This window comes from Agelaius phoeniceus, chromosome 17 (assembly GCF_051311805.1).
Source record: "Agelaius phoeniceus isolate bAgePho1 chromosome 17, bAgePho1.hap1, whole genome shotgun sequence".
Classification (NCBI taxonomy): Eukaryota; Metazoa; Chordata; class Aves; order Passeriformes; family Icteridae; genus Agelaius; species Agelaius phoeniceus.
Window position 1 is genome coordinate 7833521 of NC_135281.1, and position 14087 is coordinate 7847607.

Below are 14087 nucleotides of genomic sequence, written 5' to 3' on the forward strand. Positions count from 1 at the left end.
CTGCCCAGAGAGCCATGATAAACACTGAAGCTGTCCAGCTGTATTGAACCTGGCCATCTCCTCTGACTGTTGGGTATTTCATTGAATGCTGGAAGTGCAAACCATCTGTTCTTCTAAATACAGCAGCTTATTCTCTTTTGCACAGTACAGGAGGCTTGGAAAGCACCTCCCTGTTGGCAGGGCCCCTCTGACCTGTGAAAGACAAGGACACAAGCCTGATTTTCAAAGCTTGCTGTGGTTTTGATCTGAGCTACACCACACGCCTGTCCTGTCTTCATAATCACCACTCCCTAGGAGACCACTATTCCTGTATCATTCATGAGCTGAAAAAAAAAATATTTTTTTTCCTTAACAATGAAAAAAAATGGTTTAGTTCTGAATACACTGAAAATAACCATAAATACTCCTTTCTTTTCTTTCCTTACTCATACCTGGCAAGGAGGGGAAGAAATGTAGCCTATACTGCAGTGACTGAAAGACAGATGTAGAGGGTGAGAAGCTGGTATGAAAGTTTTTGCTGGCCAGATCACGCACCATTGAAATGATCATTGACCATGGCATAGGCTTTTTGGGAATGCTCGAATTAAAACGTGAATGAGGGGAAAACAGCAAATGAAATCCATCTGTTTGAGAGCAGGAATAGAACATTAATCAGCTCACAAAGAGTTTTTCTGTACATGTTGCCCTTGGACGCTCCCATAGAGAAGGGCCGCATCTACTTATCAAGGAAAAATCGTGGCACTGGCTCTGCCTGGCATGTGGACTCCTTTCATGCAGTGTCTGTCCAGGAGAGTGTGTTTGTGATAGGAATACTTCACAGGAACACTTACAGTGCCACACATCTGAAGAGCTGTTCTGCTTCAGAGTTCAGATTGTTTTATTATGAGCTAAATGTTCTTTAAGCTACCTGTGAATGAGGGCATTGTGACATTTAGCAACTGGCTTGATTGAACACAGATGTGAGCCATATTCCATATGGAGAAGATCCAAAGGGGGAGATCCTAGGCTTGTTTCTGATTTGCAGGGAGTTTGGATGCAATTACTTGGCATTGAGCTACCAAGATAGATGGAAACAAACTGCTTGCTCCCACCTCTACAATATTGCAAATGTAAAACCAGCCTCAGTTTGAGAGCATGTGTTGTCTTCAGAAGTCCATGGAAAAAAAAAAATATATGTGAAAGTAAAAGTCCTGTAGAAATAGGCAGAAATGAGAGGGGGCCAGGCATTCATGTACTTTGCTTACCAAGGGGCTTCCTAGAAGTGCTCCTTTCCACACAGCACCACTTTCAAACTTCATTCCAGTCTTCCTCTGAATATTTCAAGAAGTGCTATTACTTGGGAAAGTGTTTGAGGGGAAAAAATGGTTACATGGGAAATAGGGCTAATTTGCAATATCTGTTGATAATTTTCCAGTTTCTTGAGTGTAAAGTTTACTGATGCAAAACTGAAATTGCACCTGGCAGAATTAATTTTGTTGTGGAAGTGTTTATTTCCTACCAACAACCTACTGAGGAAAAGCAAACATTTGGGGCTGGTTCTGGTATGTTTTCTGAACTGCTGAACTCTACAAGGCTGCTCACAGAAATTGTGACCTGCAGGCCTCATTCTCTGTTTATGGAGAGAGAGGGTTTATCTCTGTCTCCATTGCCTGTGGCACTTGTTTGTTTTCCTGCCATTTGAGCTGAGGGTGCATCATTGAAAACGTGGTCTCTCGAGCCTGCCCTGTGAAGTGGAACAGGGTCTGAGCTATAATAGTTCCCAAGACAAATATTGCTGAATCTGAATCTTTAAGAACTTTCTTTTCCATGCGGATAATTGATTTTTTTTCTTCTCCCTTCTTTTCATCCTTGTTCAGCTGGGAAGAAATTCCCAGTCTTTACTGACTTTGGTTGTCCCCAGCGTCCTTATCTGTAATTATTCTGCTGTAACACCTGAGCTTAGCAGCTCTCAAGGTGTGCTGTGGGGAGGGTGTTCAGATCTCTGAATGCACTGCTGGAGGGCAAGGAAAAGGATTGTGTTTGATCTCAGTTGGACAAACAGTGCTGAGATGGTAGTCCTCCTTGGTCAGGATACAATGACAGGAACCAGAAGAAGAGACAAACCTGAGTTGCCAGGTTGAACTTTGGTTTATAGGGAATAGAAGTCTTCAGCACTTTCACAAGTATTTAAGTATGTGGGCAAAAAAATCTGTCCCTCCTTTGGAAAATCCCCTGTGCAGAGGGAGCCAGCCTGCAGTGGCCTCCAGGAACACCTGAACTTGGATAGCTCAGCCAAAGTGGCAAAAATGTAATTTACAAAACCCCAGTGTAAAATCCACCCCATTGGGTCCAGTCCCTGTGCACTGTGGGGAGCTGTGGAGCCATTCCCCATCCTCTCATCCCCACATTCCTGCCCTCCTCTCCCTGCTCACTTCCCTGTGTGTGCAGGGGCACACTCGCTCCTCACAGCTGGTGCAAAGTTCTGAGTGAGTTCTGAGTAAGGTCTTTAATGCAGCTGTGTGAATCCCTCCTTTCCTCACTCTCTCTGACTGTTTGGAAACCAGGAAGCTGCAGTATCATGTGCAGGTAGCACAGCAATAAACATGTTCTCATCACAATTTACACATAAAGCGTGAGTCCCTCGAGGTAACTCATCCCCCTCCTGACAGCTTTAATAAAGGATGATGGATTGTTTCTAAATGACAGTTTAGGAAAATCAAAAATTCCCCCCTGTATTGTTTCAAGCTCTGGTGTACAAGAGCTGTTTTGTCTTCTGTGGAAGTTGTTTTTGCCTGTAAGCACTGGGGCTCTATTACTCTCCTTCTGAGTGGTGAGAAATGCTGCTGCCACAGGAATATTTTCCTGCTGCTGCACACCTGGGACCTTTGGCAAACCTGTCACGGGTGGGAAGTGGGGAAACGCCAGGAGCTGGATGTGTTGCTGTCTCTGGGCAGATTCCCCATGTGGGTTGTTGGAAGGGATTGGACACTGATGCACCCAGAGCTGCCTCCAAGGCAGGAATGCCAGGAGAAGGATCCCCAATCCCACCTGCACTGGCTCAGCTCCCAGCCAGCACATTCTGGGCCCTGGAGAGACACAGACTCCAGGTACCTGGCAGTCACCTGCACTCTGTTTTCTTCCTCTCTGCTATTTTCTTTTTAAAGACCACATGTGGCAACGAATTAGTTCAGGAGGGCAGAGTCCTCTCTCTCATTTCTTTTTGGCTTGAGATTTATTTCTCAGTGCATGTGCTTTGTAGCTGCACTTGGCAGAGTGGAGTTTGTTCAGCTGTCCATTCCCCAGCTAATCTGGTGTCCTAAAATAAAAACAAGCAAGTGGAACCTCGGAGGATGGTTGCCACATGAAGACGTGCAGAGTGTCATGGTTAAAACAGCTCTGCCCAAAGTCATTCACATGGTGAGAAGCCAGATGAGGAAAAAAGGCCAAAGGTCTGGTTAGGTACAGATTAGGTCAGTCTGATGGTACATTGAGGTGACACAGTGAAGCCAAAATGAGCCCAGTGCAGCCAGGCAGCACCAAAATCACACCTCTTTGACACACCATGTGAAATGAAAAATGCTGAAATCAAAACCAGCGTAGAGTGAGATTAAATCAAGGCTAGAACTTGAGAGGAGAGGAGAGCTTATGGCTCTGCTACCTCTGCCTGATGGGAGGCAAAGACAGACCATTTCTTTACTTCTCCAAACAAAGTCTTTGTGGTGGTGCTTCCTGCAGCTGAGGGAGCCTGGCTGAACATCAGCTGCTCTGCCTGGGACAGAACCATGTCCATCCTTCCCTTCCTGATATCCCAGGGTGAAGAAATATCTTTGCTGTCCCAGAAATCTCAGCAATATTGCTCTCACATTGGGAATCCCAACACCAGGGAACAGATTCTTCTTCTGAAAACTCCTGGGTACCTGATCAATTAGGACAGATACCCATGCATGAAACAGCACATGTGGGAGGATGTCTGTGTGATCTGAGGGGTTTTCCTACAGGAGGAGAAGATAAAAAATACTATTCCATTACTTATTGTAAAAAGAAGTAACTGAATTTTAAATCTGGGCTGAATCCTTGTGTTCCAGCTGTGTTTCCCAGCCAATAATCAATATTTTAGTGCATGTAATGAATGCCTTTCAGTCAGTAAACCCCAGTAACAGCCCAAAGTTTTTACAGCCTCGGATTTGTGCCATACTTTTTTGCAGTGAGCTGGTACTTTACTTCCTGTTGGAAATGACTTGAATTAACATACCCTGTTCCTTTGATTGCTGGTGTGTCTTATGACTGTTACACTCTTTCCCTCAGGCACAACAGGGATTTACCAGGGAGCCAACGGCCTGACAAATTCTGCAGGATTCAGTGCTGTGCATCAGGTATGGTTCAGCACCTACTGCTGGCAACCCTGTCACTTACTTTGAACCACTTGCAAGGTTTATAGATCAGAGAGATTATTTTAGTGTTCTCATATATTTAAGGAAGGTATTGCTTTGTGTTTTGCTGAACACCATTGTGTTCTGCTCCTTGGGCCTGTCTGTTTGCTGGATTTCAGGGTACCCTGGTTAATTTTCAGATGTGTCCCAGTGCACACACACAGAGTGCAGTCCTTGCCAGGAGCAGGGTGCCCTGGCAGTCTCTGGCTGAGTTTCCTCATTCTTCTGCCATCTCACAGCTTTCAGCTATGTTGTGCATCCTCTCCAGAGGGGATGGCTCCCAGAGTCCTGTCATCTCTGTGCAGTGAGTGTGGACAATCTGAGAGAGGCCTTGGCAGCCCCTGGTGGATGTTGAGCCATCTGAGCTCTCTGTGCACTTTCCTCTTTGAGGGCACACCTGTCCATAGCCTCCATGCCTCAGATACCCTGGTGAATGTGTGTGTATAAATAAAACACAAGACAGATGTTTTCCAGTAGCAAATGGTTCTTCTTGTTTGGAGCAAACAAATGAGTACACTGTCCCAGAAAATGTGTTTTGGTTGGCCAGTAATTTCAGTTCCTTGTTTGTAGGGTGATTGTTGACTTGTATTTTTAATGGCAACAGTGGGCAATTTCTTTGTTGCTGCAGTTTGGACTTAAAACATCAGCATTACTGACAGAAGGGCATTTGAATGAAGTATGGAGGTTGCCTAAACAGGGGGAAAAGCTGGGCTTTTTAAATTATTTTGTAATCTTCTGTAGCAGAAAACAATGAAATTATCTCATTTCTTTTTCAGTCTAATTGTTCTTATGACAATTTGAGTCTTTGTTCTTGAGAGCTCCCTGGTGACTGAAAGTTAATGAAATAGCTGTCACAGACAAAGATGTAAGCTGTTAAGGAGGAAAGTGCTTTTAGTCTTTCTAAAGACTATTTATTAATTAATTTTATTTAATACCAGAGGCTAATTATAATTTCTGAGGGAATAAAAGCCTTCTGCTCAAAGACAATGCCCAGAGCTTGAACACAGTTCTCTGTCTGGAAAAGCAAATTTGGTGGACAAGGACAGGAGTTGCAATTAAAACAAAAAGAAACAAATTAAACCTTTTGTGCTTTGATTGTTCAGAGATGCATTTTGTAATGTTTTCTAGTATCCTGCTTTTCACAATGCACCCACCAAACATTTAAGGATAATGCTATAGGGTTTCTTTGGGTGCCTTAAAATCAAGGCAAAGAGTTTTGTGGTACCTCAGCTCCCCAAGGTCACTTGCACCTCATGTATTTAGTTCATTTTTTCTGTAGGTAGGCAAGATCACTCAGGCATTTATTTATTTATTGCTGAGATAGTTGGGCAGACTGTTGTGAGCATTGCTGCAAAAAAAATTGCTACTTTCTTTTCATATTTTTAGCCTAAGAGCTGATCAGAATATGTTGCTGATGATGGGAAAATGCAGCCTGTTTTGCTCCTTCCCTCACCCAGTTATTCATTCTGTTCCTGCAATTTCTTAGGTGTTTTGTTGTTTGCAAAGATTATGTGTCCCATCATGGCCCCTTTCAGAAAGCCGCCCTACTTCACTCTTACATTAAATTGTTAAACTCTGTAATATAAAATGTGTCAGCACTGATAACTAAAATCCTATCAAAAAACCCAGAACTTGCCAGATTTCTGACCTCTTGCTGGTTAGTCTATCATAATGAAATAGGAGTATATTTGTGAGAAGCAGAAATGTGATTTCCTAAGTGAATGCAATGCAGTTCTTCAGTGAAATGTCCCCGAGCCGTGACTTGCTGCGTGCACAAGTAACACAGCTTTTGTGGTGGCTTGCTTGTTTGTAAGATAACACCAGGTACATGCCAGTTAGCTGTTTCTTTTTCTCCCTCCAAGGAATATTCCTCGTATCCCAGCTTCCCTCAGAGCCAGTACTCTCAGTATTACAGCTCGTCCTACAACTCCCCGTACGTGTCTGCCAACAGCATCAGCCCCTCGGCCATCCCCACCTCCACCTACTCCCTGCAGGAGGCTTCCCACAACATCACCAGCCAGAGCACAGAATCTCTCTCTGGTAGGTGCCTCTCTTGTGCTCCTGGCAGCCTCAGCCATCTGGAGATGTAAATGCTGTCCTCTCGTTGTTGGAGTTTTTTAAATGCGTATTTTAAATGTATTTTTTAAATGCTCGGATTTTCTAGCACTGAACAGTCCTTACACAGGGGTTTGGGAAGAGATTGGAATGTCCAAGCTCTCTAAAACCATCCTGTGTTGGTTTTGTGAGTATCTGAGGTTTGATCTCCTCTAAGGTAGTACAGAATGACAATGCCATACCAACCCCAGAGCAGCACCGAGGGCTGCCGTGGATGGCCATGAATTCAAAACAAGCAGCCATACTTTGAAAAATTCAGTTTCCTCAGTGTCTGATGACTTTTTAGCCCATATCTTTGTCGAGGATTATATTCACCTCTTACAGCAACACTTAATATCGTGCATTCATAAACAACATCAAGAGAAAGTCCCTCTTTAAAAAATCTGCACAAACTGTGTCTGATATGAAAGTTTGAGATGAATCCCACGCCAAAAAAAAGCTTCAAAATTTGTGTCCCCTCTTTGAATGCCTAATTTTTAAAGTTTCAAAGCTTAAGTAGTTTATGGAATTACTGGTGGATTATGATCCCCCAGTGTCCTGTTCAAGAGCAATCTTCAGATATCACTTCCCTGCTAGTTTTCATTGGCGTGCAATAACATTTATATAAAACACCACACAATTGATGGATGATCACAGTACACACCCACTGAAGGTCTGCTGACTTACAGAACAAATCTGAACATCTGTGGTTGATCTAAAAGAAAAATAAACTAGCATTGTTATTTAAAAAGAAGTGATCACAGACTGCTCTAAAAGCAGTTGGAGGATTTTCCGTTCCTTAGATCTTATCTCAGCCTTTTTGAGAAAGGATAATTTCTAAAAGGCTTCCTAGGCACAATCCCAGCTTCTCTGAAGAAGAGTATGGTTATTCTAGGAAGTTGCAGAGGCCACAACTTAGCAAGGTGTAAAGAAAAATATGTTTGAAAAGGATTTGTAATGTAAGGTGAGTGAAACCCAGACAGATCTGTGAAACTCAAGCCAATCAAAACAGATACTTTATACATGGGAAGTTTGCTTTTAACTGTGTCTTCTCAGTTATTTCTAAAATACCATCCTCTGAGAAATGGGGTAAGGCTCAACAGGTTAGTGCTGTATTTTTAAATAAAAGTTGATGTTGAAATATATTTTCAATCATTCTCATTCATTAATTTTAAAAAAGAAAACAAAACTAAAAAGATTTGAAAAAAAATTTCAGAAATCTGTAATTGGACTTTCAGAAGTCTGTAAATTTCAGAAGTCAAGTAATTGGTCTTGGGTTCTTTCTAATTTCTGTCTTTGAAAAGAATGGGGGGGAGTAAAATTCCAAAAGTTTTTTCTTTCCAGTGAAAATTTTGGTAAGGTTTTTTGAAGCGATGTGTTCTTTCTGAGATGTTATATTTGCGGTTTTGGTGATTCTTGAAATTGTTTTAACCAATCTTAGGAATTAAAACTTATTTCTTTTACACTGTTAGCTATTGGTGTGAAAAGAGTAAGATTTTCTCACTGTGTTCTCACAGTGTTTCTGTTGCTTTTCCATTAAAGGTTTTGTGCTCTAATTACAGTGACAAAATTTAGGCTTACAATGGAATTTCTTTCTCCTAACAGGGGAATATTCAACAACACCAGCAAAAGATGTAGAGACAGACAGACATCACAGAGGGTCAGATGGCAAGGTACGAGCCCGGTCAAAAAGAAGCAACGATCCTTCCCCTACTGCTGACAGTGAGATTGAGGTAATAACTTTAATTTATATTCCTTTGGTACATCCAGCAAGGATGAACAGTTGCCTCTGTTAGCAAATCTGAGAGACAGAACAGAATTAGTAATACAACTGGAACCTGCAGGCACGAGTAGTCAAAACAATTGCTCAATTTCTGTGTTATCAACATCTCAAACTATTCTTCATAAGTACCCTTTTTTTTCCTTTGGGCTTTTTGTAAGTCTGATGTTTTGTTCCCTTGACTTGATGGGCAACAGGGGATTTCTGTGGTTGTTAGGAGAGCAGGCTCTTGGGATGGCAGTTCCAAATTCCTGATGTTTCATTTTGCCTGCTTTCACAAAACATCCAGTCAGTGCTCCAAATGGCTTGAGATCTTAAAAATCTCTAGTCCAACAGGACATATTTCCTGACTGAACCTGTTCTTGCAGTTGCCTAATATGTAACTATATTTCTTTTTTCCACCCCATCTGTCATCACAGCGTGTGTTTGTATGGGATTTGGATGAGACGATAATTATTTTTCACTCCTTACTCACGGGAACCTTTGCATCCAGATATGGGAAGGTAAAATTTAATTTTTTTAGCATTACTGCTTGTCCAGCCAAATTGTGTTGGGAACTGTGGGGGCAGCTAATGAGCCAGCTATTCAGACAGATGCTGCCTGTTTTATTCAGACATATTTGTATAAACGTGTCCTGTGGTATTTCCTCCGAACATGTGAAAATTTAATTTACCTCCCTTTCATGTTGCAAGTAGCCCCTTGTTTTTCCAGAGCTTGTGTTGTTCAGCTGCCACTTGCTGGGATGTTCTTCCAGTGTCTGTCATCTGCAAGAGAGAGCATCCAGCAGCCAGGCTCCATTAACTCCAGCCTGAATAAGCTGACACTTTTTTTGTTAGACCAGTGTTTTCTTACAAATCTCAGACAATTTTTTAAGAGAGATTTTGTGTTCCTCTGTCTGGGTTGCCGTGAAGAACTGGCTGTGCTTCCCACATTGCTGCTGAAGCTCACGTGTCTAAGGGGGCTTCAGAAACATGTTTAGCTGACCATACTTTAGATACTCTCTTTGAAACACAGGCAATTCCATTTTTTCAGATAACTGTGGCTGAGCAGCCTGAACTTGGCTGCTAAGGAGAAAACACTGGTTCAGATTTAGTACCATGTGCTTCAATTTCTTCCTAAGGCAGCTTTTTATGATAAACACCTAAGTCACTTTGAATTACAGAATGTCAAGCACTTTTAAATGGGTAGGAAAAAAGACAATATCATTACCTAATTAAAGGTGGATGACATAGTTGGCAGCTGTTTCCACACATGGCTTTGAGCACTCAGCTTCATCAGGAGACTGGAAAATAACCCAGCTTCTCTCCAGAAAGCAGAAATATGATTTGACATCATTTCATGGCTTTACCAGCTGTACTTTTTTATGATGGTTATAACAAGCTGAACGTGTAATTAGTAAGATAGATTTATTGTTCACTGTTAGATGTGCACAGTTGTAAAGGATATAAAATGGTGTTTGTGGTGTGGAAGTCTACTGCAGCACTTGGAATGCTGCTAAGACTTCTAGCAGCACCCTCTGAAAACCAAGCATGTGTTTCCAGGCAGGGATTTACCCAGGGCCACGCTGTACAAGGTAATTGAAGTGGTGACTTTTCCCAGAGAACATAATGAACGAGGTGTGCGTGTGGAAGCTCAGACCTGCTGCCTACAAACACCAGAAAGAATTAGGCAGGATCAGGAAACAAACTCAGGGTGTGCAGATCTGCTCTGTGGTCGAGCTCAGCCATGGGCAGGGGCTGCTGAGTTCATGGGGAGAATTCCCTTCATGGGCTGGCTTTGTCTAGCACAGCACCCCTGAGGCAGATGCCTTCACCTGCTGCCTCCTGCACACGTTTAGAGGGTGTAGAGTTGGAATCTGCTGTGTGGGGGCTTCTGTTGGCTGTTTCCTTTATACTAATTTAGAGAATTATGTATTTGGAGAATTATTTTGGAAGAATCAATCACCTTCTCTATTGAGTTATGACAGGTTCCTTGAGCAACTTCTCTAGAAGGACTTTTTGCTTTGCAGTTCTTCATTTGTTTCATCAGTATTAAATTCCTCAGGACTCTCCTGTAAGGGAAATGGTTTATAATGCTTATAAAACTATTATAGGCTGGTGGCTTGATCCAAAGACAACCAGAGGCTTTGGTGGGCTTTGGAACAGACTTTAAACCAAGAGGGGAATACAGAACACTCAGACAGGCTGTCCTGGGAACTGTTAAATGGTAGCACAATTCAAAACTATCAAGTACAAGTGAAGCAGCCAGAGGTTAATAGTTCCAGAATCTCTTACTTCAGTAGTGTAGGAAGTGTTAATCTCCAAGTAAATTAAGTATCAAAACCAAAATTCTCCATGAAAGAATTCACATGCCTGTAATTAGACATGCATATGCTTATAATTAAATCTCTCACATGGAGATCTTGGTGCTCTCTGTCCTTCTCCAGAAGAGGTGTGAGTTTATGTGATCCTGACCATCCCCTGGCCAACATTTATCTCCCAGTATCATCCTGTCTGTGGCACTGGTGGAGCTGCAGGTGCTCAAAGAATTAGTCTGCAAAGTTGTTAAAGCTGAAGAATAACACCTCTTTCTGGGGTGATTTTTCTTGAAAGATGGGAGGAGGAACACCAACCACAGCTTCAGAGATTTGGGGCTAAATTCCTGTGTTCTTTAGCTACTTAATCACAAATGGTTGTGTCTGTTGCCCCTTCCTTGGTGATGGCAGCAACAAGCAGCTGTCCAAAAAATGAGAAAAAAAGAGGAGAAAGAACTCACAAAAAGTCATGTTATTAATGGTTAATGCTTCAATGCATATTTTCTGATCTGACTTCATGGGAAAATTCTCTTTGTTTTCTCTGTGGCTCTTAACATACATATGGCCTCCTCAGGGCATTGAGAGTTACTCTGAGGTGTTTAGAAAATACTTTGCCCACAGCACCAATTGCAGTTAAAATCCAAAATGTACTGAAAGTTGAAGCATGAATCAATAGCCCAGCCTAGGCTGCTCCTTTTTGTCCTCTCTTCCCAAACCCTTTGCTGTAGCCCATGGATTGCAGAGTCATCAGAAATTCGGTCTTAATTTCTTTGCCATAGGGTGACAAGAGAAGGCAACTCCCCAAAAGTTCCAGGGGCAGGTAACCCTGGGTATTATGTTCAGGAGGGTTTATGAAACCTGTTCTGCAGCTTTCTGATCACTCTATGGCTGCAGAATATTTACCATGTGCCTACAGCCCTCAGCAGATGTCGACCCTTGTGGCTTTTAGTGGTGTCCACGGAGCCTTTTTAACCCTTAGGTGTGTGTGATGGAGCTCCTGCTCCACAGGGAGGTGGCTGCAGCCTTGGCCAGGTCAGCAAAGGTTTGTCCCCAGATCATTGACTGAACATAGTGGTGAAATCCATAACAGTGCTGCTGGGCTTTCACAGGAGTTGGGTAAAAGTCAAGGGGCTTGTTTGACATAGAAAGACTCTTTTGGTGGTAGTAATTCAGAAACAATATGAGGAGATTGCATGCAGTCCTGTGCCAAAAATAATCATGACTCTATTCCTCTTTCCCCAACTGGGATATTGGCAAGTTTGTTCCATAACCTGTGCTGTCTAAGCCTTAAAATTTCTCAGACTGAAAGAGTTGCAGAAATTTGTGTTCAAGTATTGTACTGCAGTTTCATTCTCATGCTTTTTGAAGGACTGGTATCAAGGAAAAAAGGGAGCAGTGGGGGTGTTGTTTTCCTAATTTGAGGGAGTTCTGTGAAGCCAATACCTTTTCTTAGTATTTTGTATTGTTCCAAGAATGTGTATTCTTGTTCTGTGTTGCATCCCCACTTCTTGGGATTGAAGTGTCCAAGTGACTTGTGAGTAAAGTGAAAACTGGAGTTAAAATTCATTTTTATATCCAAGATACTCCAAAATCCTGGAATCAAATGACAAGGATTTTATTTTAACCTGGGCTTAGAGATTTGAACACATAGGACAGTCTAAGTTCTTGAATTGTGTTGGATCTTTATCAGCACTTTGACAGTGCCTGCTGATACCTGGGAGTTCAGATCTATAAAACTCCCTGCAAGAGCCATGTAACCTCTGAGACTGTTCAGCATTCGGAATTACCTCAAACTAAGAAAAGAACACACTGCAGAAACGTGTAAAGCACGTTATGTCCTGGTTTAAAATCGCACAGAGCCGTGCTCTGGGTGCGGGTTGAGCTGCAGCTCCCCTGTGTGAGCCTGCCCCGGGAGCTGGGGCTGTGTGCTTGCTTCATGTGCAGCAGCCCCTGTGCACTCACTGAGGGCTTGCAGTGTGCCTCAGAGGTGCTTGTGTGAAGCAGGGGCTGCTTTTCTGTCACAGCCACGTTTTTTTAATGCTTTTGTGTTTCAGAAGTGGCAGCATGAGCTTTACTGAAGCCGTGAGCAGACAGGAGATGCCCTCAGCTTTCCAGCCTGTGCAAACATGGGCTGGGCCTCTCTGATGAGAGACTTGCAGTCACCCAGGAGAGGGTCCACCAATCATAGCAGGACCTTTTGGAGAGAGTAGCAAAAGTTTCTGCTTGGCCCAGTTGAGGACAGGTCATAAATATGATTTTCTAGCATTGGAACAAATGTTATAGCTGCTGTGTGCTGGCTGTGAACTGGACTGTCTTGTTCTCACCAGAAATGATGTTGTGGATCTAAGAAACCTTATTCCTCAAAAGTTTCACCGGCTGTTACATGTTCTTATGAAAAGTTTTCCTTTGAATGAATTATAATTTCCAATTAAAAAAAGAAAAAGTCATTGAAAAGTTCCTCCTTGGCTCTACGCGAGATCCTTGTAAAACACTAGGTTTGATTTTTTTAATTTCTTTTTTTTTCCCCTTCCCTGGTTTCACTGAGTGCTTCAAGTAGCTTGTGCTTTTCCCTGCTTTGTTCTCTCACAGGACCCTAAAGGCAGGACCTGATTGAAACACCATGGGGATTTAATCAAATCTGCTGGTGATTCATGCTCCTAATGGCCGAGCCTGTCCTTTACTACTTTACAAACTGAGAAGGAATAAAACCCCATTTTATTGCTCGGCTGTTAAAAACTATTTGTAGAAGTTGCTAAGGTTCAAATCAAAAGGGGCCTCCCTTGAGAACTATTAGTTAATTCTGAGTGCCAGGGCATTGCTTTTTTCCCCTTCTCTCGCTTGAGATGTGGCCTTATATCATGACTGCTGCTCCAACATCTGAGAGTTTTCCATTCCTTTGACAAACATGAGCCAAAGTGCTTAAGGACATCTGTTTATTTTATTTCTTTAATGAGAAAACCTTCCAATTTCTTACTGGCTCAGCTGTGTTTATTTACATTTTGTTAGTCATATGTGTGGGGCACCTTGGGACGTTCAGAACCTGCAGAGGCCTCTGCTGAGGGCTGCTAGCAGGCATCCTGGGCAGAAAGGCAGAATAAGCCCTTCCTAAGGAAAACACAGCCCTTGGAACTCCATAAAATAGATTTTCAAAACAAATAGAGCCTAATTCACTCAGTAGATCATGGATTAAGTCAAGATGAATACAATTTGGAAAGGATTTTCTGAGGAAGTTGGAGATTTTTTTACCCACTGGAGGCTAAACCTTGTGTTTAATGCCTTTTTAAGTTAAATTAAAGAAGCATTCAATCACTGCAGGTAATAAAGAAGTCTGTTACTTTAGACATGCTGCTATATCAATTATTTAGCTCATTATTGGAGAGAAGGGAGTAAATAATTCCAGCCATTTGATTGTTTCAAACGTGTATTTCGGGAGCAGACATCTGTGTTTGTCATCGCGGTGAGAAGCAGCAGCAGGAGCAGCAAAAGCAGATCCCAGCAGGCTGGAGGTGGG

General features: G+C 42.4%; 1 protein-coding gene across 3 annotated transcripts in view; it reads left to right on the top strand.

Annotated features, from left to right (window-relative positions):
* The window catches only part of EYA2 (EYA transcriptional coactivator and phosphatase 2), an 87737-nt gene that overhangs the window by 54576 nt on the left and 19074 nt on the right, over positions 1-14087 (top strand). For all 3 annotated transcript variants that reach the window (XM_054644417.2, XM_077187400.1, XM_077187401.1), the window contains exons 6-9: positions 4285-4352; positions 6272-6449; positions 8109-8236; positions 8703-8786. In XM_054644417.2, coding sequence (XP_054500392.1) covers positions 4285-4352; positions 6272-6449; positions 8109-8236; positions 8703-8786 — 458 coding nt within the window. The remainder of the gene's footprint in view (positions 1-4284; positions 4353-6271; positions 6450-8108; positions 8237-8702; positions 8787-14087) is intronic.